The sequence below is a fragment of the Pogona vitticeps genome, chromosome 2 (genome assembly GCF_051106095.1).
Source record: "Pogona vitticeps strain Pit_001003342236 chromosome 2, PviZW2.1, whole genome shotgun sequence".
NCBI lineage: Eukaryota > Metazoa > Chordata > Lepidosauria > Squamata > Agamidae > Pogona > Pogona vitticeps.
Genome location: NC_135784.1, coordinates 127,204,356 through 127,230,682, shown reverse-complemented (window position 1 = coordinate 127,230,682; position 26,327 = coordinate 127,204,356). Strand labels below are relative to the sequence as shown.

Here is a 26,327-nt window from a genome sequence, read left to right as displayed (position 1 = left end):
TGGAAGTGATTTCTAGTGAGCAAAAGTGGATTGGAGAACCCAAACTTTTGGTCCTCTCCCAGCTCATATTACCAAGATGTCCAACTTATTTTTCCTCTTTGTTTTCACAATGGGTTGAATTCTTTCAACATCCTTCTCTTGCACAGAGCTAACCCAACCAGGAACAGTGGGCTTGGTCTGGTTCCAAACACATAAAGAACTGCCACCAGTCAAACACTCAAGGGGTGCTGGTAGGATTGTCCTTTTAACAGGTGTGCTCGCCTTTTTCTTGAGAAAATAAATTGTGTATTTCTTCCAATTTTTGCATGTGTCTTAAAACACTGGTAAGAAGGAGCACTAAAGTAAGTCTCTGTATGGTTTCTATACTGGGTTCCTTATCCAAAATTCCAAAGCAAGAGATTATATTGGCATTTAGAGAAACTATGATAAGGAAATAGGGAAAATGAAAGACTACAAAAGTACTAGACAATAATAAAAATCCGACTATGTTCTTAGCTGCTCTAATTCTTGGAATATCCAGAATGACTATGTTTCCCTAGTTAATTGTATTAACAATAACGAAATGCCTGCTTTTGTAAATCAAAAGGAAAGGGCTGAATCTGGATTACTGTCTTAGCACATATTTAGAAAAGGTACCCCCTCAGATGATGAAGGGTTATCTGTTTATCATGGCGTATAGTTTTCTCCACCTAAATATATTGCATTTTGTTTTATTTTTTTAATTGGTCCCTAGAAGGTAAACACAGGCATCATATGCAAGTCAGATTGTTGAGGCACATATTTCTGAGACAATCCTGTTGTCCAAAAGAAAATGGGTTCATGCTAGGCCTCATTGAAATCTAATTTGACTCACAGTTTAAGAGTGCTGTTGGTACACAAACATACAATGCTTTTTCCATTTCTGTAGCAAAGGAAGAATACTTGGATTACACTTACAAAGGGAAAATGATGTCATGGATGGCCTCACTGTGGCAGGTAGCTATAAGCTCATCCTTGAAGTCTGAAAATGAGAACCTGTAAATCTGCGACTCTTCAGTGCCCACAAAAAACTGGTGACCCTGCCCGCGTGGTGTGATGGATGTGACGGCACCTTGCAACTGAACTTTCCTATAAAGCCAAAGCAAAGTTTTGTACTGACAGAGACTACTATTCTGACCAATCCTCCCTCCCATGCCTTGCTTTTCAAGGTTTTTGTTTTGTTTTGTTTTTGCAGTTTATCCTTCTTTCACTAACGGTTTGTGGCAGGACCTTGGAAAAATCAGGACATGTTTTATGTTTAGAGATTAGAGAACACTGAAATGTACTATATTAATGCAACTTCATTATATATTAAATAAAAAGGATCAGTCACATTCAGAAAACAGATGTTGAGAACATTAAATTTAACTAAAATTGGTGATTATTACAGGATAAATCCAGCCAGAACAGATCTATTTAATCAATGGGACTTACATTAGATTCAACATTGTTGAGATTAATAATTAGATCTGCCCCCTCTATTTTTGCACAACTGGATAACACTAATAAATTTTAACAAAGTTGTACTTTAGAACTGAATTTTGAACTAGATGCTGGCAAAGAAAAGCAACAATCTGCATGTAAAAACTTCTTTTCAACAACACTGTTTTGAAGCTGGCTTGACAGACTTTGATTTCTATTACAGATCAGTTTCTCTGTTCCATAGCTATTTTGCTTACAAAGCAGCAGCAAAATTTCACATTCATGGTCCACCTGAAAATCTGCTTCAAGATATCCTAGAAACAGATATAAAGGAAAGCAGTCTTTTCTTAAATAAGACTCGACTTTTCCAGCAGAAGAAATACAGTGGGGTCTTGACTTGAGAACTTAATCCGTATTGGAAGGCGGTTCTCAAGTCAAAAAGTTCTCAGGTCAAATCTGCATTTCCCATAGGAATGCATTGAAAACCATTTGATCCGTATCTGCTCTTTTCCGTCCATAGAAACTAATGGGAAGCTGCTATTCCGCCTTCGACCACTAGAGGGGGATATTTTGTTTCTTTTTTTCTTAGGTCAAGAAAGGTTCAGGGAAGGCAGGGAAAATACAGTCCAGGCAGTCCAGTACCAGGCAGTCCGAAGACTGTCTCCCAATCCACTCTCTAAACGCTGGGAGGAGTGAGGAAGCAGACAGGCACCCTTTTCACTGGCCAACAGTTAACTGAAAGTTCAAATTTTGCACTTTCCCTGCCTCCCACGTGGTTTTTTTTCAGTTCTTAACTCAAATCTAAGTACTTAAGTCAAGTCAATATTTTCCTATGAGAGCAGTTCTTAAGTCAAAATGTTCTTAACTCGAGCCGTTCTTAAGTCAAGCCCCCACTGTAATGGGATATTATTTTATCATACTTCACTACCTGTTAAATACAATAACTGAGGCTGCAGAATATCCTAGCAAACACTATTACACTGAACTCAGTCAAATTCAGTGCAGCAGTGTCTAACTACAACAGGTGCAAACCAAACAACAACAACACGCCCGCATACACTTCACAAACATTTTACCATTTTGTGGAATAAGTTGCTATTTCTGCAATGTCAACAACTAAGTTGTGAAACCTCGCGTAACCTTATCTATGAATGTTCAGAAACTCACTTGATTATTTTGTAGCCGGATCCTGAACAATGAGCTATAATTCCAGTGCCAGTGCCAATGACGAGGTCACCTGTCGCCAGCAAAAGCAAAGCTGTGACTCCCTGGAAGAAACCAGGATTTAGATATTTAAATACTTATCAAATCACTGCATTTCTGCAGGTTGGATGGATAACTCAACAGAGTGCCTATCTGGCTCATAGAGATGGTATATAGACAAATTACTAATGCAATTCTGCACAATTCTATCTATAAGTTCCATTGAACCTAGTAGAGCTTACTTCTAAGTACTAAAGATGGGGGGGGGGGTATTCGTATTCGTCCTTCCTTTCCCTGCCTGGAGTCGCCAGCCGAGCAGGAAGGGAGCGGTTCTCCAGACGCAATTGGAAGGATGAGTGGGATCAGTGCTGCAGCAGGACGTGTGAGTCATTACATCCAGCTGTGTGTGGGTATTTGTATACAACTTGTATACACATATGAATATGTATAAAAATACAGTATTTAAAAAACCCATCTCTACTAAGTACACTTGTTTGAAGGATTGTTTTATCAGTACTTTATCAAATATATGGAAGGGTCAATGTTTTCATCCTGCAGTTTAAAAAATTTAGAGGAAATGAAACACCTTCTAGAATTCTTAACCCAAAATCACACAATTTAAAAGAAAATAAAACAAAAGCTAAAACAACAGTCTCATGTTATTCTGTCACACATACTTGCTATCCAGACTCATCCTTCTCCAGATGTTCTGTCAGTAGGAACAGAACCTGAGTTCAATTGTTAGCTCCAACTAGGGTAGACCCATTGAATCAGTGGACATTACATAAATGTTCTCACCATTCAGCAAGTGATTAAATGGGTTTAGTTCAGCTGGGCCTTCTGACTAAGTTCAGGTCCATATCAGTAACCATACTGATATCCTGCAGACCAATTAGACCTTAAAGATGAATTTAATGTAGTATTACCTTTCAAATGAAGCAGACTGAAAAATTAATGATGTGAAACATCTGTACATGTATGTATACACGTACCGTATTTTTCCATTTATAACACATCCCTGTTTATAAGACCCCCCCCACTCCCTGTTTATAAGACAACCCCACACACACACACTTTTCTAACCCCAAAATTAAGAAAACGTAGCTTTGACTATTCAGCCTCTGGGCTCAGAACACCCAGACATTACTAGTCCCTGTTGAATCTCAGCACTGCCTACAGGCTCCACCTCCAACTAGGTGTGTTCCAGTTGGTTTGTACAGCATCAGCTAACATCAGTTCCATAAGGCTTGTGACTGTAGGAAGCTAAGCCTCGTGACTGAAGCAAGCCTGTTTGCAGAGGCAAGGTATGTGCCATTTTGTTCTTTTCTCAGCTTACTTCTGTGTATGAGATGTACCCAAATTTTTAGGAAAATTTTAGGGAAAAGTAGCATCTTATATACGGAAAAATACGGTATGTGAAGAGGGGAGAGATAAAGGGGAGAAAAGAAATGTGGGGTTTTTTTTGCATCTTCTTATGTTCAGGGCAAAAGACATATGGTGTTTGGTGTTCCAAACCAAATGAAGTGTCATAAAACAAGAATTAACAAACAGATAAGATGCTGAAGTAAAGCAATCTCAGCATGAGCTTAAAGAATTAGGTAGTGAAAGATATTAAGAGTGGTACATTGACTGAATATATAACATTTATGGCACAAATACTTGAAAGGCAGCTTTCAATACAAATAATAAACATGGTTGGTTGAACTGAAAATCAGCTTTGTTCTAAAGGAAAACACCAGGGTTCTTGATTTCACCATTCCCACCATTTCCCAGTTAGGCCACTGATGAGTGTCTCTGGTCCTTGTTTGTAGCTGTGCACTTCAAAAGGCAGCCTCGTGTGTAACCCACTGGAACAGGTTAACATGGCAATCTGAGCTCTCTTCAGCTTTTAGAATCATAGAATAACTGAGTGGAAAGGGCCTATAAAGGTATTGAGCCCAACCCTCTGCTCAATGCAGGAATCCAAATCAAAGCAGATCTGACATATTGTTGTCCAATATTCTCTTGAATGCCTCCAGCACCAGAGCACTCACCACCTCCTGAGGTAACTGGTTCCATTTTCATATTGCTCTAGAAGGTTTTCCTGATATTCAGGCTAAATCTCGCTTCCTATAGCTTGAGCCCATTATTATGTGTCCTACATTATTAAACTTGCCTAAAATAAACACACAAGGATGGTGCACTCTTGTTTTCCACCATCCCTCCTCCTCTTCATCTGCTTCCACTACTCTATATATGTAAAGGGTGAGTTTTTCAAGAAGAATGCATTACCTACCTGTGGACCCTATCCACTTGCTTTCAGACCATGGAAGATCAGAAAAAGGAAGTTCTCTTGAGAGCCAACCTCCACAGTCTTAATAGACTTCCTTGGACCTACAGTTTTACATGCAACTTCAGCACAAGTTTTTTTTTTTTTTTTGAAAAGGAGACCTTAACAAAATACAAACATATATTAAAATAAGGGAAAGAGAGGTTACCTACTTGTAACCATGGTTCTTCTAGTGGTCCTCAGTGAAACAAAAGGATTTTTCTTCACCTGTGCAGGACGTCTTGGAAGTTTCTAGAGCTTAATGATATGTGGTTAGTAGGACGTTCTTCTGTGAAGCGCATGCTCCGCCCTCCAAAGGTCCCCTCAGTTTCTATAAGAGTCTGCCGCTGTCCAAGGCTTATATCAAGGACAACGAGACGGACAGAGGGGAGGATGGACGGGATGTGTGGATTCACAGAGGACCATTAGAAGAACCATGGTTCAAGCGATGACAAACCTCGACAGCATTTTAGAAAGCAGAGACATCATCTTGCCAACAAAGGTCCGCATAGTCAAAGCTATGGTTTTTCCAGTCGTGATGTAATGGAAGAGAGAGCTGGATCATAAAGAAAGCTGACCACCGAAGAACTGATGCTTTTGAATTGTGGTGCTGGAGGAGGCTCTTGAGAGTCCCTTGGACTGCAAGGAGAACAAACCTATCCATTTTGAAGGAAATCAAACCTGAGTGCTCACTGGAAGGACAGATCCTGAAGCTGAGGCTCCAGTACTTTGGCCATCTCATGAGAAGAGAAGCCTCCCTGGAAAAACCCTGATGTTGGGAAAGTGTGAAGGCAAGAGGAGAAAGGGACGGCAGAGGACGAGATGGTTGGACAGTGTCATCGAAGCTACCAACATGACTTTGATCCAACTCTGGGAGGCAGTGGAAGACAGAAGGGCCTGGTGTGCTCTGGTCCATGGGGTCACGAAGAGACGAATATGACTAAATGACTAAACAACAACAACAACAACAGACTTCTATTTCTTCTTCGTGGCCTCTGTGAATACACACAATTGGATGACTGAAAAGCTCACTTACCAGATGGTGGGATGTCACGGTAGAAACGATGTAAAGATCACTCTGCCAAAAGCAGCAGCATTCTTTGCCTGGATATCAAGACAGTAGTGTCTCACAAAAGTCAATGGGTTAGACCATGTACCTGCATGGCAGATGTGAGGAAGTTCTATTCCATGCTGGAAGGCAATAGAAGTTGACAGCGCTCTGGTGGAATGAGCTGTTAAATGTTAAGGAGGTGTTTTGTCTGTGAGCTCATATGCCAATGAGATAGTTTGGACAATCCAGCGAGAGAGTTTGAGGTGAAGCAGTGGCACCCTTATAAGGGCCATGAAAGCATAAGAAGAGCCTTGGAGACTTTCTGAATGATTTAGTTCTATCAATGAAGAAGGTCAAAGAGCGTCTTATATCAAGCATGTGGAGCATGAGCTCGAGAGGTGTAGAAGGAGACCGAAATAAAGTTGGTAAAATCAACAGTTGATTGAGATGGAATTCAGAGACAATTTTGATTAAAAATGATACATCACAATAGAGGGTCACCTTATCAGGGTGGAACTGAAGGAAAGGTGGGTCCAATTTGAGGGCTGCAAGCTTGCTAGCACATTTAGCAGATGTAACTGCTACAAGGAATGATGTTTTCAAGGAAAGTAATTTGAAATTAGTAGTAGCAAGACCTGAAAGAAAGAGGGGGAGTGGGTGTGCCGAACTGGTTGCTATATTACAAGGCATGTGCAATGACTTGGATTAAGGAATGGATAACTTTAGAAAATCAAAGGCTGTTGAAATTAGAAGGACACGACTTAAAGATGGGATGGCATGCATATGTATGGTATGGGAAATCCAAAGAACACTCTCAGTTTGAAGAGCATATTACCATGATTGTAGGGATCTCATTTTGAGCCTTCATGCTGGATAACAGCCATCATAGAAGCCATAAGCCCGAGAAAGTGCTGGGCCTGATGATCCGATACCAAAGCTAGGAATCGGAACAGTCAAATGGTTCACTTTAATTTGGTGATTCTGTCTCAAGGGAGAAAGGCTCTGGCTTGTAGGGAGTCGAAAAAAGCCCCAATATAGGTGGCAGTCTGAGAGGGTTCGAGATGGGACTTGGCAGAGTTTACCTTGAGTCCGAGATCTTGGGGAGTATTGAGTGTGAGTTGGGTAGCTCTGATGGCATCGTGATAGTTGTCTATGTACGGGAATATGGTAATACCTTGAAGTCAGAAGTATGCAGCGACTGGTGCCATGCATTTGGTAAAGGTTCTTGGTGCCGTGGAAAGTCCGAATGGGAAAGAGCAGAATTGGTATGAGACACTGACAGTTTATGAAGATTACCCATTACTTTATCTGTTTTAGTATCGAAAAGGCCAGCACCATCAAATGGAAGATCTTCTATCCTTGACCTAGTGTCATCTGAGATACCAGCCAATCTCAGCCAAGCGTGGCACCTCGAGGCAATAGAGATGGACATAGCTTTGGAGGCCGTGTCCGTGGTATGGCAGGAAGCAATTATCTGCTGTTTAGCCAGAGTTGAGGCCTCAGTGTGGATATTTAAGGCCTCATTCTTGGTGGCGTCTGGGACTGCTTGAATGATAGTTAAAACTCTATCCCATAGCTGGCGATAATACACACCCATAGTGGCTTGATAATTAGCGACCCTCATGATAAATGACATGATAGAATAGAGACGTCTCCTGAGAATGTCTAGCTTTCTTCCTTCTCAGTTGGTGGGAACTATGGAAAATTTAATACGTGCTCTCAACTGATTAGATTCCACAATAATTGAGTTTGGTATTGGATGTCTGGAGAGAAAAGCTGAAAGAAAGGCTGTGAGTTTTGTAGTGATTTTCAACGCATCTCAAAATTTGAAGTGAGGAGGGAAGTCGCATGATTCTTTTACCCAATCAAGCATAGCTGGGATGAAACTCAAACTAAGGGGTGTTGTCTTATCCTGATTGAGGTCATCGAAGACCAGGTCTTTCTTTTGAGGTGGTGGTTCTTCAATATCCAGTTGTAAAGACTTTGCCATTTGCATGACTAGATGTGAATAAGATGTGAAATCCTCTGATGGGGATGGTGGATGGTTTTCACCCACATCAGAAGTCAGTAAATTAGTGGGTAATTCTGAAGACCCTATTCCCCTGGCCTTCACAAGGATCTCACTCTTCTTCGCTGCCACCAGATATTACTGCTGTAATATCAATTGAGTATGGAGACACCTCAATGTCCTGAAGTGACGGGCAGGTGAGGTCAGGGCTGTTCGCTACAAGTAGAAAGAGAAGATTATAAGGATGGTGATCGGTATTGTGGTTTGGTTACCGATGCAGATGGTTGTGATGGTGGAGGTACACTTGATACCGAGCGCTGTTCTATGTCAGGAGGGGTAGTCCTTTGTAGGTGGTGGTGACCTGGAGAGATGTATGATGTCAAGAGTGTCTGGAAGAGTGCTTAGCTCATTTGGGTTGTAGTAGAGAATTCAGTACTGGGAGAGTGTGTTTGAGAGCTGATTTCGTAGGGATTGATGTATGGTGAATGGATGTTGGATACATACATCATGGATGAACGATGTCGGTGTCATGACGGTGAAGGTGATATGGAAGGTGAGTATTGGGGTGGACAGACATATCTCACCCTTTTTGGTTCATCATAATAGACATGCTCAGTCTGGTCTTCATGATAGTAAGGGTCGTAGTGGTGGTACTGATCCCCATAGTCATCTTGAGTTGTGTATCGAGATGGTTCATGATAATAGTAAATTTCCCTGCATGGAGGGGCATATTGGATTGGAGAAAGGTGTCGTCTCTTCACCCGGTGCTTGCGGGGAGACTGGTGAGACGATTCCAAACCAGAGACCTGAATAGATATTGCCCACCCTGAAGATCTAGGGCTTGGATGGGCCGAGGCTGGGCTGGAATGAACATCAGCCGGAGATGGGCCAGTACTCGGTGAAAGGCTGGTGATGGAAGCTGCAGCCTGAGCCAGTGCTGTCCTCTGAAGATGCCAGCCACAGAGACTGGTGAAACGTTAGGAAGAACAACCTTCAGAACATGGCCAAAGAGCCCGAAAAACCCACAACAACCATTAGATCCCGGCCGTGAAAGCCTTCGCAAATACATTAAAGTTGGGTCCTCTCTATCCGAAATTGAGCCAAGGGCATCTCTAGATGACTCCTCAAGGGTCAGTGATGGAGGCCCTGGTTGAGGTAGATCTATTTGAGTCGATTTCGCAGGTTTCTTAGTTTTCTTAGGTTTGATCTTAACCTTCTTTTTCCTAGATGAGCCATCAGGATAAATTGGAGTTTTTGACATGGACATCGAGCTTCATTTTGAAGCGGACTTTGAAAGGCTTTTTTGAAGAGGTGATGGAATCGTCAGGCTTGATATCAGTTGAGTGATTTCTCGACGCTCTGGATGCGGAGTTGGAGATGTTGGTGGGTCCAGGGGGGCTGGATTGAGAGACTTTTCCCAAAGGTATGAGCGAAGTCTTTGCAGGCGTAGTTTTGGAGTGGGTCTTGTAAGCTTTTTACACTTGGGGCAGGAAGGTGTTTGGTACTGTTCCCCTAAGCAAAAAAGGCAACGGTCGTGACCGTCGGTAAGCGGTATCTTATTCATGCAAAGCAGACATTGCTTGAAAGGCCCTGGGGGGACCATAAAAGGTTTGGGGGAAAAGGAAGGGAAAAATGGTGATGGGGGTTTGAGGAGGAAAGGAAGAGAAAAAACACGGGTAAAAAGGAAAAGCACTGAGGTAAATTGAAAAGGGATAACTTTCAGGGGAACATCCAACAAAGATATGATTAAAATAGAAAATGAAAGAAATGATTGGAAGAATCAGTAAATAGGCAGTAAAAGATCTCAATAATCGCTCTAGCCTTCCGAAACAGGTCCAACTGAAGCAGCAGCAAAAAGGAACTGAGGGGACCTTAGGAGGGCAGAGCATACACTCCACATGGGAATGTCCTACTAATCACATGTCTTTAAGCTCTAGAAACTTCCGAGACATCCTGCATAGGCACAGAACAACCTAGTTGTGTGCATTCACAGAGGCCACGAAGAAGAACAATTGATTCTGGTTTGAGACAGTCACCAGAAATATCTCCTTCTTAACAGGCTTGAACTGTAGTTAAATTGCCCTTCTTTTCTGATTTCAGACATTGATTCAGTTTCCACTGTACTGCCAGGTTTGTTGCTACGTGCAATCAAGTTGCCTCTTAAGGTAACCATAGGAATGAGTGACTTCCAAAATGTCCTGTCCCCAACAACCCTGCCTCCTCTTGTAAACTCAAGTTATGACTTCCTTCCCAGAGTAAATCTATCTCATATTTGGTCTTCCTCTTCTCCTGCTACCTTCAACTCTTCTTAACATTACAGTGGTGCCTCGCATAACGAGCGCACCCTTTAACGACCAATTCGCATAGCGATCCATTTTTTGGGATTGCTAATGTGATCGCATACCAATGCTTTCTATGGCAGAAAATCGCTTTGCAACGATCGGTAAGCGTTTCGCTTACCAATCGTTGCAAAGCGATTTTCGCATAGCAATTTTTTTTAATCAGTTGTTCGGCGGTTCCAAAATGGCCGCCCGACACCCAAAATGGCCACGCACAGCATTTTCGCGCCCTGCCCTTGCTTACCGAGGGCACGAAAATGGCGGCTGGATGGGAAAACATTGCAGAATGGTGAGTTTTGGGCCCCATTGGAACCAATGGGTTTTTCCGTTCCGTATAGCAATGTTTCCCCATAGCGACGGTTAATCCGGAACGGATTAATCTCGCTATGCGGGGCACCACTGTATTATCTTTTTCAATAAGACTTGCCTTCTTATGATGTGCCCAAAGCATGACAGTCTCAGTTTCATCAGTTTTGCTTTCAGAGAAAGTTCAGGCTTGATTCAATCTATGACCCACTTGTTTGTGTCTGAAGCATGGTAGAAAACGTCACCACTATGTTCTAGTATACAGTACCCAGGTCCAGCTAAATTATGTTGGTATGTGGAGCAGAAAACCCCTTCAGGATTCTGTTACTGATAACAAAACCCCATACATTCAAGAATTATTTTTTTTAAAAAAAAAAATCACATCATCTAGGGGCAGTCTTTTTGCCTCATCTGCATCAGATATATATCTGCACATGCTGAATATACAAACTGATATGCAAGGGAAATACAACAAAGAAGAACCAAAGGTAACACAAATGCAAAATCTTCATTTAAACAGCTTTCTGAAAAATGAACAGAGCACTAAAGTATGAATATGGAAGCAAAATTAGAGTGGCAGTCTCCTCTCTTCAATAGGTGATTAATCACTACAAAAATAGCTTCTGAAATCAACATCACTTGTTGTATGACCTTGCACAATCTCTTTATTTCATGCCCTTTCTCCCTCAGACATTGTCACATACTTATTGGGGCACAAATAGACAGGTTACTTACCTGTAAACATGGTTCTTCAAGTGGACCTCTATGAATACACACCAATGGGTTAAAACAGTGCCTGCGCTGGCCTCTCGGAACTTTCTAGAGCTATAAGAAAAGTAACAAAGTTTGAGTTGCCCTGTATTGCGCATGCTCCGCCAGCCAAACCCCAGTTCCATCTGCCCGCCACATAGTCGGAGTTGGACTCGACCATACAGTGACGGACGGTGGGGAGGTTGGGCAGGATGTGTGTATTCATAGAGGTCCACTTGAAGAACCATGTTTACAGGTAAGTAACCTGTCCTTCTTCAACGTGGTCTCTATGAATCCACACCAGTGGGTGACTAACAAGCTCACTTACCGGAAGGTGGGCCGTAACTGCAGAAGTGTAGTAAGCATTGCTCTCCCAAACTTGGTTTCATTCTTGGCCTGGAGGTTCAGTCTGTAATGTGTAACAAAGGTAGACACATTGGACCAGGTTGCTGCTCTGCAAATGTCTTGGATGTCAACTCCTCGCAGCAGGGCCATGGATGTGGCAACAGCTTTGGTGGAATGAGCTCTAAGACCTTCAGGGAGAGGCTTGTTCTGCAATTCATAAGCCAGAGAAATGGTGGAAACCAACCATCTGGACAGAGTAGAAGAAGAGGCAGCGGAACCTTTACGCTGACTGTAGAAACAGATAAACAATCTTTGAACTTTCCTAAAGTCTTTAGTCCTAGTGACATAATAAGCCAACGCTCTTCGAACATCCAAAGAGTGGAGCATGCGCTCAACATCGGTAACTGGATCAGGAAACAAAGTTGGAAGTATTAAGGGCTGGTTAAAGTGGAACTCGGAAACCACCTTAGGGAGGAAAGAAACATCCGGGTGTAACACCACCTTGTCTTTGAAAAATTGAAGGTACGGGGAGTCAACACGAAGTGCTGTCAACTCATCAGCTCTACGAGCAGAAGTGAGGGCCACTTGAACGAGAGCAATCGAAGGTCACAGGACGGCATGGGCTCAAAAGGATGGCGAGTGAGACAATGAAGCACCATTTGCAGAGGCCACTGCGATACAGGTTTCTTTAGAGGAGGTCTCAGACAGACCCTTGAAGAACGCTTTTAGTGTGGGATGCGAAAACCACCTGGATGACTCAGAGCCCTGGGGCTGAAAGGCAACAATGGCTGAGGTGTAAACTTTTAAGATAGATTTGGAAAGCCCTAGGTCAAACCGGTGTCGAAGATAGAGAACGAGCGTAGACAAGGCCACAGGTGAAGATTGCAACTTCCGCTCCTCGGTGAACCTGAAAAAGTTTTGCCACTTATATTTGTAGAGTAGCTTAGTAGCTGGCTTTCTTGCTTTATCAATAACCTGTTATTGATGGGAAATCCTCCACACTGTCAAGTGGAGAGATTCCAAGTCCGGATCGAAGTATGTTCCCCGTGTCCTGAGTGATCAGATGTGGAAGGAGGGGTAACCTTATCCTGTCCATCACTGACTGTAGGAGCATGGAGAACCATGGTTGTTGTGGCCACCAGCGAGCAATGAAGATTGCCTCTGCTTCCATCTGAAGTGTTCTGATGAGGGCTCTCTGAATGATGGGTATCGGTGGAAAGAGACAGAGGAGTCCTTTGTTCCATGGAACCATAAATGCATCCCCTAGTGACCCTTCACCCTTTCCTGCATGGGAAGCACACTTGTCGCACTTCTTGTGGGCTGGTGTCGCAAACATGTCTATGGATGGATGTCCCCACTTGTGGCACAGACTGAGGAACACCTCCTGATTGAGCTCCCACTCGTGAGATTGAAACAAGCAGCGGCTCAACTCGTCTGCCAGCTGATTGTCCGTCGTGGATATATGGATGGCCACTGGAAAGATGTGCTGATGGTAGCACCACTGCCATAGGTGGACTGCTAGAAACCTAAGAGACTTTGACCATGTTCCTCCCTGCTTGTTTATATATAACATGGTCATAGTGTTGTTTGTGATCACCTGTATCGCTTGCCCTTCACCAGAGGGAGAAATGCTCTGGGCGCCTTCATTACCGCTATCAGCTCCAGGTGATTGATGTGGAGCGAAGCTTCTTGAGGGGACCAAAGAGCGTGAATTTCGTGTCCCTCGCAGTGGGCTCCCCAACCTGGGGGACTGGCATCTATTGTAACCTGACGTGTCAACTGCAGGGGTCGAAAAGGTCGCCCTATGAGGAGATGTGGTAGGAATGTCCACCGCTGAAGATGCTCTGCTAACTCTGGTGTGACTGTTAGACGTTTGTGCTGACTGTCTAGCAAAGGATTGAAAAGAGCGAGCAACCAAGACTGGAGGGAGCGCATCTTGAGACGAGTGTGGGGTAGGGCACAAGTTGTTGATGCCATGAGACCCAGAAGATGTTGTGCAACTTTTGCTGACACTCTGCCCTGAAACTTGAACTTCAGGACTGCCCTTCATATTTTTCATATGCTCTCTGGAGGTAGAAACATGCAAGCATGGACTGAGTCTAGTCTTGCTCCGATGTAGTCCATCACTTGAGATGGTTCCAAGTGGGACTTTTCATAATTTATCGAAAGGCCTAGTGCTTGCAGAGTGTGAAGAACATATTGTGTGTCCTTGATTGCTCTTGCTTCGGATTTGGACACAATCAGCCAGTCGTCGATATATGGGTAAATCTGTATCCCTTGTAGATAGAAGTAAGCTGTTACCAGGGCCATGCATTTGGTGAAGGTCCTCAGAGCTGTTGAGAGGCTGAATGGAAGAGCCACATATTGGTAAATGGTGTCCATGAAGATTAGACACAGGTATTTCCTGTATTTTTGATGGATGGTGATGTGGAAATAAGCATCTTTTAGATCCACAACAACAAACCAGTCTCCTCTCTTCAATAGGTGAATGATTGCTTCTAAGGTGACCATCCTGAAACGGCATGGTTTGAGGTAGGTAATTAAGTCCCTCAGATTCAGAATTGGTCTTAGGCTGCCATCCTTCTTGGGTACCGTGAAGTACGGGGAGTAGAACCCGTTTTGTATGTCCTGCTTTGGTACCTTCTGGATGGCTTGTTTTGCAAGAAGAGTGAGAATCTCTTCTTCTAGGATGGGATTGAAGGATGTAGGCTTGACCCATCCTAGAGGAGGCAATTCTATGAACTCCAGCCGGTAACCTGAGCTTATAATGTTTAAGACCCAGGAGTCTTGTGTTATCTTGAGTCAGTTGTGAAGATAAGGAGACAGGCGGGTTGTTTGATCTACATTTGAGATGGTTCTGGTGAAGTCAAAGATATTGCTTTGACTTCCTACCAGATGTTTTGTAGGATTGCCGCTTAATGTTTGACTGAGGCTTGAAGCTGGAGGTGGATGAAGAGGCCTGAGAAGACCTTGGCTGACCCTGGTTCCTGAAAGAATGGTAAGCTTTAGAAGTGGATTGCTGGTAGGGCTGTTGGAAATATTTGGGACGCCATAGAAATTTTCCAGTTCCAGCCTGTTGTAGTATGGGGTAAGACTTCACTGTCTTCTTACTCTTGTGCAGGTTTTCAAGAATTTCGTCTGTTTTCTCGCTGAAAAGACCCGAGGCATCGAAAGATAAGTTCTCGATCCTGGTTTTAATATTGTCCATGATATTGGCTGATCTCAGCCAAGCATGACGCCTCAAAGTGATGATAGATGCCAGATTCTTCGCGGTGGCATCCGCAATGTGACGGGATGCTAAACGTTGGTGTTTGGAAACTGTTAGAGCCTCAGCATGAGAATTGAGGCACAGTTGTCAAATATCCTCCGGGGCGACTAGTCATAGTGTACAGGCGGTGTCCTAAAACTTCAAGCTTCCTACCCTCTTTATTGGAAGGGGTTGCATGCCCTTTAGTAGGAATTTTGGAAGCACTAGACTCCACTACCAAAGAATTTGGAGCTGAATGCTTTAATAAGAAGGAAGTTTTAGATCCATGAATCCGTTAAAGGTTTTCAGTTCTCCTGGACATGGAAATAGAATTAGCGGGATGCTCCCAGTATTCCATAATTAGGTCCAGTAACTCAGGTACATAGGAGAGACTGACAAGATGAGACCTCTCCTTGTTGATGTCACCAAAGATCAGGTCATCCTCGCATGAGGGTGATTTTTCAGTTTCCATCCTTAAAGTGGTTGCCATCCGAGAAACCATCTGAGTGTAGGAGGAAAAGTCCTCAGATGGTGAGGAAGGGTGGATGTCCGCAGCATCCAACCCCAAGGGTTCCCCTGGTAGAGGTGTCTCTAGGGAAGCCTCAGATGTTAATTCTTCTTCCTGGTCAGAAGAGTCTTCAGAGACCTGATGATCATCATCCGAGACAGGAAAAATGTTAGGGTGTTGTCCTCTTTCTGTCTCAGTGGAGGGTCTCTGAGGCATGGTAGGCTGAGATGGTCAAGGGTCTGTAGGCTGATCATTGGAGTTAAGACCCCTCAACGTGGATGCTCTTTTCCCTGTCGACGTCAAGGGTTTCTGTTTGTCGACACCAAGATGTTTTCTGTGTCGATGTTTTCTTGGTGGCGAGACAGACGTTGAGGACGAAGAAGAGGCATAACGCACCCTCTTTCTTCTTCTCCTACGGTCTCTCGACGTCGAGGATGATTCAGAAGAGTAATCCCTTCTTCGACGTCGACAGCGTGACTTTCTTCTCTCAGCATTGTCATCCGAATCAGAGAAGGAGGTGTCATCTTAACACCGATGTCTTCTGCGTTTCTCAACACCAGAGCCATAGCCGTGTTTGTGCCCATGTCAATGTCGAGGTTTTTTCGATGGAGGTCCCTCGTCCTGATCCACTGAAGGGCGTTGAGGAGAGGGAACCTCCAAGGGCTTCTCTGGTCTCTCTCTCAGTGGAGGAGGAGACTTGGAGCCAAGAGATCCCGACGCTGAAGATTGGGATCGAGACGCCCGCCCGGTTAAAACAGGGCTAGTAGGGGCATTAGCTATGCCAGCAATGGCTTGCTCTAGCTGGCTAGCAATTGGCGACCTCTCGATGTCAACAGGAGGTTCCTGTCGAGGTGGTAAAGAGGAGCCCATTTCTGACATGGAATCTCGGTCTCGAGAAGAGTCTTCCAGTATAGGTGAAGGGAGAGATGTTGAGACCGGAGGGACGACTAAGATGAGTTCCTTGGTCTTAGTTTTAGGTTTAACCGCAGTCTTCTTCTGTTTCAGCTCCTGGGATGTCGATGGAGCAGAGGACATTGATGGAGCAGACTAACTGGTCAGTGCCTCCTTAGTTGTCGGCTTCTTAGGTTTTTCCTTAGGTTTCTCCTTGGCAGCCTGAAGAGGAGGTGGAGAAACTACTTTTACTTCAGAACGGACCGAGGATGTGGATTGAGCAGACTCCATGTCCAATGATTGTGAGGCAGATAGGGTCTGATTCCACAGAAAATATTTCAGGCGCTGTTGGCGAGCCTTGAGAGTAGCCTTGGTAAATTCTTTGCAGTGTTTGCAGTGGGTAGTTAAATGAATCTCTCCCAAACAAAAAACACACAGGGAATGTCCGTCTAAGGGAAGTTTCCTAGAGCAGGACAAACAGCGGCTAAATGGTCCTCTTTTAGGTGACATAAGCCAAGAGAGGCCGGAAACAAGCAGTTGAGGTGATAATAGAAGAATTCCGGTAGGTGCGTGGCACCTCAGCGGGTGGTAAATAGGTAGCAATTAGGAGCAATTTAGGTACTTGCAGGATCGCCAGAGGCAGAAGAGAAGTCAAAACGGTCTGTAATCAGGGCAAGAGAGATAGGGAAGTCGAAAAGTCAATTCCAGGTGAAATACACGGTCAAGAAATAAGTTATTTAACGCAGCTCTAACAGAGAGGTTCCAACTCCGCTGGCGGAAAAAATGGAACTGGGATTTGGCGGGCAGAGCATGCGCAATACAGGGCAACTCAAACTTTGTTACTTTTCTTATAGCTCTAGAAAGTTCCGAGAGGCCAGTGCAGGAGCTGGTGTGGATTCATAGAAGCCACTTTGAAGAACTATTACATCAGAGTGACAACAGCTTATTGGTGGCATTATGCAGTGCTAGAGAGCTTGCCAACACAAAAGGAGACACTAGCCGAAATCTAGTACTGTAGTAAGTCAGAACTAGAACAGACCCACTGAATCAGTGGGCATTTGGTGAGTCAACTCCTCTGTAATTTCCATTGATTCAATGAACCAACAGTTGTGACTTACTACTGGATTTCAGCCCCTGTCTATCAACTAAGTAATTAGACTAGAGGCTGGAAAGCTGCCCGTTCTCCTCAGTTTGGTCACTGAATTCATCTGAATTCACAATAAAGTTATATTGTCCCCTTCCCCTTGCACAGCACACATACCTCTTTACCCTTTGCCTCAATCTCTATGATAGTTCCCAAATACAGAGATGTGTCCATGTCATTACTACAGAAAAACAATTGCCTGTATCATCACACCTTGTGTGTAAATCTTTCTACATGATAGGCTGCACTATGCATTGTGGAAGAGATCCACCAAGAATCCAGCTTAAGAATCACTTTCACTTTAATGGTTCCACTAGTGCTTGTGGTAGGCATGTAAGGCATTATATACTTTTCCAAATGTGGTGAACTTATAGCAGAAACTTGACGCTCCCTCTCCAGTGCTCAGATTCAAGGTATCCCTGAATTCATCACTAAAGGCATTGTGTCTTCCCACCACACATTATATATTTTTTTCAACTTTAACCTATGCCACCATGCAAAAGGTAAAGTCTTCCTTAGAGTTAGATCTTTAGCACCTCACAACACAGGCATAAATATGGGAGCTGAACATTAGTAACAAACAAAATCTCCTCCAGCTTTTGGACATGGGAGGGTCCAAAAGCCTGAATGGAACTGAAGGAAAAGAACTGAAGGGGGGAAAAAGCAGGTGAAAGGAAGGCTGAGACAAGATTCAACACATTAATGTCATTTACATGGTAATAATATGTTTTCTTTCAATAGTACATCAATCATATAGCTGCCACACGAATAATAATCCATTTACCGCACTGTCTTGTTTCTAAAATCCTACCATCACTTCTGGGGTCCGGGGGATGATGTTTTAGCAAAATAACAAATAGTTCTGTGATGCTGTTAAAATGAACCACCCTGAGTAGTGCTTCTCTCTAAGTATACAAGTATCTGAAATGAATGAATGAATGAATGAATGAATGAATGAATGAATGAATGAATGAATGAATGAATGAATATTACAGCACAAGCTTCAGTGGACACACAGTCACTTGTATATGAGGAAGTGGGCTCTGTGTCTGTGAAAAGTCATGCTATCATAAATTTATTAGCCTTCAAGGTGAAACACAATTCTTTGTTATTCTGTGTAGCCTAGTTCTCATATTTACATATAATTTCCACTTTAGGATAATCATTTACAAATACCTTTAGTATGCCGAGCTACAGTATTTTTTAGCTATTTTCAAAGTTACGACAGGCTTGGGTATGCGGGTGATTTGGCTGCAACATCTGTCACTCCACTGATCACCAGAGTTGGTTGAGCTGATCAGGTGCACTACGTAGTGTCCTTTTCCTCCCTTGTCACTCCATGTTTTCCCCTGTTTCACAGGCCTGCTTTGTGGATGTTGCTACCTACTTATACCAAAATGTACAGGCAAGTCATCATCATGGGGTTTTTATTGTGATTATCAGTTGCCATCAGGTTACATACGTAGAGACCCACAGTGGGTCTGAGGGAACAGGAAGTGGGGAGGGTGTTGGAGGGGGCAGCCATTGAGGGAAGGAATGGTGGTGGGGGTAGAACATGCCCACATAGGAGAAGAGAGGTAAGATATTTTACATCTATCCCCTCTTCTAGTCCTACCCCCATCCAGATGGTATCAGGTGACCATATCGGCAAACCCTTGAGCCACACAGTGCTGTTGATGGATGCCCGGTCAGTACAAAATAAAACTGCTCTCATCCATGATGTAATTCTGGATGAGGTGCTGACCTGGCATACATTACTGAGACCTGGGTGGGAGAGGAGGGTGGTGTTCTCCTCTCCCAGCTGTGTCCACCTAGGTACTCAGTCCAGCACCAATGTCGCTCGGAGGGTCGGGGAGTTGCTATAGTCTATAAGAGTTCTATCTCCTTGACCAGGATTCCTATCTCTGTGAGAGGAGGTCTTGAGGGCCTGTATTGTGTGTTGGGCTTGCGAGACAGATTAGGGATTCTGTTGGTGTACCGCCCACCCTGCTGCATACCAAAAGTCTTCCTGCCTGATTTGACGGATGTAGTCTCAGACCTGGTGTTGAGGACTCCCAGGCTGTTGGTGCTGGGGGACCACAACATCCATGCCGAGGCTGCCTTGACTGGGGCGGCTCAGGACCTCATGGCCACCATGACAACCATGGGGCTGTCTCAACGAGTCATTGGCCCGACACATGATAAGCACCATATCTTGGACCTGGTTTTCTCAACGGGATGGGAAGATGGTGGCCTGGATTGGAGGGGCTAGTTGTGACCCCATTGTCATGGTCAGACCACTTCCTGGTCAAGTTTAGTCTATTAGCTTCTTCTCCCCTCTGCAAGGGCGGGGGATCTATTAAGATGATCCGCCCTCGGAGACTAAAGGATCCAGATGGATTCCTGAATGCTCTGGGGGATAATCCGTCTGATATGGTTGGCACTCCTGTCGAAGCTCAGGTCACCCTATGGAATAGGGAGATGACCCGGGCTGCTGACACGATTGCGCCTAAGCTCCCTCTCCCTGCACATAGAGCCCAGACAGCTCCCTGGTATACATCTGAACTGTGGGCGATGAAACAAGAGGGGAGACAACTGGAACACAGGTGGAGGAAATCCCGCTGGGAGTCCGACTGAACACGACTTAGAGCCCATTACTGGGCCTATTTCATAGCAATACGGCTGGAGAAATGGCATATTTTTCCAGCCATCCTGCTTCCTCAGAATGCCATCCAGCAGAGCTGTTTCGGGTGGTCCGGGATCTTCTTCAACCGGGAAATCCGGTGGAGGTCCCGGACTGCTCATCAGCTCGCTGTGATGAGTTTGCCATTCGTTTTGAGGGGGAAATCGCTCAGATTCGCAGTGGGTTGGACTCCACCATTACTGCAGAATCAGAGGATGTGTACAGTGTGCTGTGTTTAGGTCAAGTATTAATGGATGGGTTTCAACTGTTGAGACCTGAGGATGTGGACAGGGTGCTTGGATCTGTCCATTCTACCACCACTCCACTCAACCTTTGCCCATCTTGGCTAATTGGAAGATCTGCCAGGGGAGTTGCACCTGGGTCCAGGAGGCCATGAATGCCTCTTTGAGAGAGGGAGTGGTCCCTACCACCTTGAAAGAGGCAGTAATTCAGCCACTCCTTTAAAAGCCTAACCTGGACCCAAGGCTAGTGGTTAACTACTGACCAGTGGCGAACCTCCCTTATTTGGGCAAGGTGTTGGAGTGGGTTGTGGCTGGGCAACTCCAGGTGCTGCTGGATGAAATGGATTTTCTGGATCCATTTCAATCAGGTTTCAGGCCGGGTTTTGGCACAGAGACTGCCTTGGTCGCCCTGTATGATGACCTTTGCCGGGAGAGAGACAGGGGGAGTGTGACTCTGTTGATACTCCTGGACCTCTCAGTGGCTTTCAACACCATCGACCATGGTGTCCTTCTGGACAGGCTGGCAGGGGGCACATTTTTTACAGTGGTTCCACTCCTTCCTGGCTGACCATATCCAGAGGATGATGCTGGGGGACAGTTTATGTCATGGGGTTCCTCAGGGCTCAATATTGTCCCCCATGCTGTTTAACATCTACATGGAACCACTGGGAGAAGTCATCAGGAGGTTTGGGCTGAGGAGTCAGCAATATGCTGATGACACTCAGCTCTACCTCTCATTTTCCACCAATCCAGGTGAGGCGGTTTCTGTGCTGAACTCGTGTCTGGACCTGTTAATGGACTGGATGAGGGTTAATAAATTGAAACTCAATCCAGACAAGACAGAAGTACTGTTAGTGGGTGCTTTACCAGACAGGCTGGAGGGCCATTTCCCTGCCCTGAATGGGGATGCACTCCTCCTAAGCGACAGGGTCTGCAGCCTGGGGGTGCTCCTGGACCCCAGTCTAACTATGGAAGCCCAGGTGGACTCGGTGGCTAGGGGCACCTTCCTTCAACTGCGGAAATTATACAAGCTACAAGCCTACCTGGACAAGCGGAGTCTCGTGACAGTTACACACACACTGGTAACATCTCGTATAGACTACTGCAATGCACTCTATGTGGGGCTGCCTTTGAAGATGTTTTAGTGACTGCAACTGGTACAGAATCAAGCTGTGCGGCTGGCGAGTGGTGGGGCCGCTAGGGGACACATCAATCTGATTCTGTTTAAATTACATTGGCTACCAGTTGCTTTGTTTGTTTGTTTGTTCAGTCGTTTAGTCGTGTCCGACTCTTTGTGACCCCATGGACCAGAGCACGCCAGGCCCTCCTATCTTCCACCGCCTCCCGGAGTTGTGTCAAATTCATGTTGGTTGCTTCGATGACACTGTCCAACCATCTCATCCTCAGTCGTCCCCTTCTCCTCTTGCCTTCACACTTTCCCAACATCAGGGTCTTTTCCAGGGAGTCTTCTCTTCTCATGAGATGGCCAAAGTATTGGAGCCTCAGCTTCGGGATCTGTCCTTCCAGTGAGCACTCAGGGTTGATTTCCTTCAAAATGGATAGGTTTGGTCTCCTTGCAGTCCAGGGAACTCTCAAGAGTCTCCTCCAGCACCACAATTCAAAAGCGTCAATTCTTCGGCGGTCAGCTTTCTTTACGATCCAGCTCTCGCTTCCTACTGGAAAAACCATAGCTTTGACTATGCGGACCTTTGTTGGCAAAATGAGGTATCTGCTTTTTAAGATGCTGTCCAGGTTTGTCATCACTTTCCTCCCAAGAAGCAGGCGTCTTTTAATTTCGTGGCTGCTGTCACCATCTGCAGTGATCATGGAGCCCAGGAAAGTCAAATCTCTCACTGCCTGCATATCTTCCCCTTCTATTTCCCAAGAGGTGATGGGACCAGTGGCCATGATCTTAGGGGTTTTTTTCTGTTGAGCTTCAGACCATTTTTGGTACTCTCCTCTTTCACCCTCATTAAGAGGTTCTTTAATTCCTCCTCACTTTCTGCCATCAGAGTGCTATCATCTGCATATCGGAGGTTGTTGATATTTCTTCCGTCAATCTTAATTCCGGCTTGTGATTCCTCGAGTCCAGCCTTCCGCATGATGTATTCTGCATATAAGTTAAATAAGCAGGGAGACAATATACAGCCTTGTCGTACTCCTTTCCCAATTTTGAACCAATCAATTGCTCCCCAGTTCTAACTTTTGCTTCCTGTCCCACGTATAGGTTTTTCTGGAGACAGATAAGGTGGTCAGGCACTCCCATTTCTTTAAGGACTTGCCATAGTTTGCTGTGGTCCACACAGTCAAAGGCTTTTGCATAGTCAATGAAGCAGAAGTAGATGTTTTTCTGGAACTCTCTGGCTTTCTCCATAATCCAGCGCATGTTGGCAATTTGGTCTCGAGTTCCTCTGCCCCTTCGGAATCCCGCTTGTACTTCTGGGAGTTCTCGGTCCACATACTGCTGAAGCCTACCTTGTATGATTTTGAGCATAACCTTGCTGGCGTGTGAGATGAGTGCAATTGTCCGGTAGTTGGAGCATTCTTTGCCACTGCCCTTCTTTGGGATTGGGATATAGACTGATCTTTTCCAGTCCTCTGGCCACTGTTGAATTTTCCAAACTTGTTGGCATATTGAATGTAGCACCTTAACAGCATCATCCTTTAAGATTTTAAATAGTTCAACTGGAATGCCATCACCTCCACTGGCCTTGTTGTTAGCCAGGCTTTCTAAGGCCCACTTGACCTCACTCTCCAGGATGTCTGGCTCTAGGTCAGCAACTATATTGTCTGGGTTGTCCGGGATATCCAAAACTTTCTGATATAATTCCTCTGTGTATTCTTGCCACCTCTTCTTGATGTCTTCTGCTTCTGTGATGTCCCTTCCATTTTTGTCTTTTATCATGTCCATCTTTGCACAAAATGTTCCTCTAATATCTCCAATTTTCCTGAACAGATCTCTGGTTTTTCCTTTTCTGTTATTTTCCTCTGTTTCTTTGCATTGTTCATTTAAGAAGGCCCTCTTGTCTCTCCTTGCTATTCTTTGGAATTCTGCATTCAATTTTCTGTAACTTTCCCTATCTCCCCTGCATTTTGTTTCCCTTCTCTTTTCTGCTATTTGTAAGGCCTCGTTGGACAGCCACTTTGCTTTCTTGTATTTCCTTTTCTTTGGGATGGTTTTTGTTGCTGCCTCCTGGACAATGTTACAAGCCTCTATCCAAAGTTCTTCAGGCACTTTGTCCACCAAATCTAGTTCCTTAAATCTGTTCTTCACTTCTACTGTGTATTCGTAAGGGATTTGGTTTAGATTATACCTGAGTGGCCCAGTGGTTTTTCCTACTCTCTTCAGTTTAAGCTTGAATTTTGCTATGAGAAGCTGATGATCAGAGCCACAATCAGCTCCAGATCTTGTTTTTGCTGACTGTATAGAGCTTCTCCATCTTTGGCTGTAGAGAATATAGTCAATCTGATTTCGATGTTGCCCATCTGGTGATTTCCATGTGTAGAGTCGCCTCTTGTGTTGTTGGAAAAGGGTGTTTGTGATGACCAGCTTGTTCTCTTGACAAAACTCTATTAACCTTTGCCCTGCTTCGTTTTGAACTCCAAGGCCAAACTTCCCTGTTGTTCCTTTTATCTCTTGACTCCTACCTTAGCATTCCAGTCCCCCAGAATGAGAAGAACATCCTTCTTCGGTGTCAGTTCTAGAAGGTGTTGTAAATCTTCATAAAATTGTTCAATTTCAGTCTCCTCAGCAATGGAGGTTGGTGCATAAACTTGGATTATTGTGATGTTGAAAGGTCTGCCTTGGATACCAGTTGCTGCCTGGGCCCAATTCAAAGTGCTTGTTTTGACATATAAAGCCCTAAATTACTTGGGGCTTGGACACCTAAAGGATCGCCTCCTTCCATATGAACCTACCCAGCAGTTAAGATCTATCCAGGGGGCTAGATCTTTTGAAAGAGCTCTCCCTCACGGAGGTAAGAGGGATGGCTTGTAGACAAAGGGCTTTTTCCGCAGCTGCCCCCAGACTACGGAACGCCATCCCGAGTCAGATTTGTCTGGCACCGATGGTAATGACATTTTGGTGCCAGACGAAACCTTCCTGTTCCAGAAGATTTTTAATTGAAATAATATCAACTGTGCGTCCTGAAGGCAACTTTTAGAGTATATATTTTAATTGTATTTTAATCGTTTTATCTTTTTTACTGTAGTTAAAGAGACCTTTGGGTAGTGTGGGCGGCATGTTAGTTAGTTAGTTAGTTAGTTAGTTAGTTAGTTAGTTAGTTAGTTAGTTAGTTAGTTAGTTAGTTAGTTAGTTAAACAAACAAACAAACAAACAAACAAACAAACAAACAAACAGGGGTGTCCCACAAGCTTTGAGTAGATTTTAACCAGACCAGAAGAACTAGTTATGGTTCCACTTCTTGCAAATAGTGTATGGTACTGCTCATACTAACTTCTCATGGAACTCTACCTACCCAGTTCTACTGCAGGTGGCCACCTCCAACAGTGCCTGTAGGTATGAATTACGCAGCAGTAAACAGCAATATATTTTATTTAAAATATTAAGAGATACACAAATGTCCTTGAAAAATAAACAGATATTTAAGTCTTTGTGTGGAGTAAACATTAGGGCAGAAGTCTCTTTCAGTGCAAATATAATCAGTCAAATGGCAGTTTTTTTCTTTCTTTCCAGAAATTTTTATCCACAAACAGGGTTGTTTTTATACACAGAGCCTTTTAAGGGGCATCAGCAACACTTCAGAAATCCCTAGCTATCAAAAACCTATCAACTGTGTCTCTGATCTACCAGAAAACAGTATTTCCTAAAGGACTGTTCCATTACAAACAATTCCTGGCTTAGGCATGAGACAAGTGGTATGGTTACAAATAAAATATTTTATATCTGAAAAGTTACTGTACATGATAGCAAGACCCATCAGTTAAAACTGAGTCAGTCAAATCAGATGTCACTACCCAAGATATCCATTTATATATTTAAATGATAAAATCTCTTGTAACAAAATTTCTCATCAGTGCTACAGATTAATTTCAGTCTTATTTCTTCCCTATCAAGTCTGTCCCTATGAATCCCTGGGAGCAAAGGGATAGCTTAACAATCCACACTTGTTATTCATGATGCTCAGTGGTTCATATTAATGATACAATGCTCTGCTTTACATCCTGCCATGTCCCTTGTGAGCTAAACACAAAGGCTGCTGGAAGGCTTAGCATTTCTTTTATTATTTACTAGTTACACAAAGAAATCACAGCCTTGACGAATCCTGATTACAAAAGATAACTCCAAGCCAAAATGGAACTCACAAGCCACAATGTAGCTTACTTGTTTCCCTGTAGGGAAACGAAGCTCTGCAGCTCATTCTAATTGCTTCCACTCAAGTGGTTTACAGAGCTCTCAGAATGTAAATATCCCAGGATAACTCTTTTCAAAAACAGACAATCCCCTTTTTACTTCAGCAAAAAGCAGCAAAATATATATAAAGGAACTTTCATTTGCAACAATCTTTAATCAGTAAACACTTCATGAAGAAATTACTTTAAAAGATAAGAGTTTTCAGAGAGGTAGCTATTTTGGTCTGTTGTAATACACAAACCTTTCCCTCAAACAAACAGCACATCTATGCTCAGTTTTATCATGGGCTGGGAACGCCGAATTCATTAAAATTTTCAGGAATTTAGATGAAGCCATCTTCAATCTGTGGTCCTTCCATGTTCTCCCTTTGTTTCTTCTGGCTTTCTTTCTTACCAGAAAAGGTCCAGTAAGGAAAAATGACTGAACAGCTTTACAGTAACTTTTAATTGTGAGCACTAAGCGCCCTTAGTCTAAAAGGTAAAGGTTCCCTTTGACATTTTTAGTCCAGT

The 26,327-nt window shown here is 43.9% G+C and overlaps 1 protein-coding gene across 2 annotated transcripts in view; it reads right to left on the bottom strand.

Moving 5' to 3' along the window:
- Positions 1–26,327, bottom strand: part of CFAP52 (cilia and flagella associated protein 52) — a 52,660-nt gene that overhangs the window by 5,210 nt on the left and 21,123 nt on the right. For both annotated transcript variants that reach the window (XR_012083773.2, XM_072990393.2), the window contains exons 7-8: positions 2,608–2,708; positions 937–1,107 (exon numbers count right to left, since the gene is read on the bottom strand). Coding sequence is in view for 1 of the 2 variants with exons in the window: in XM_072990393.2 (XP_072846494.2) it covers positions 937–1,107; positions 2,608–2,708 (272 nt within the window). In the remaining variant the exon portion in view is untranslated. The remainder of the gene's footprint in view (positions 1–936; positions 1,108–2,607; positions 2,709–26,327) is intronic.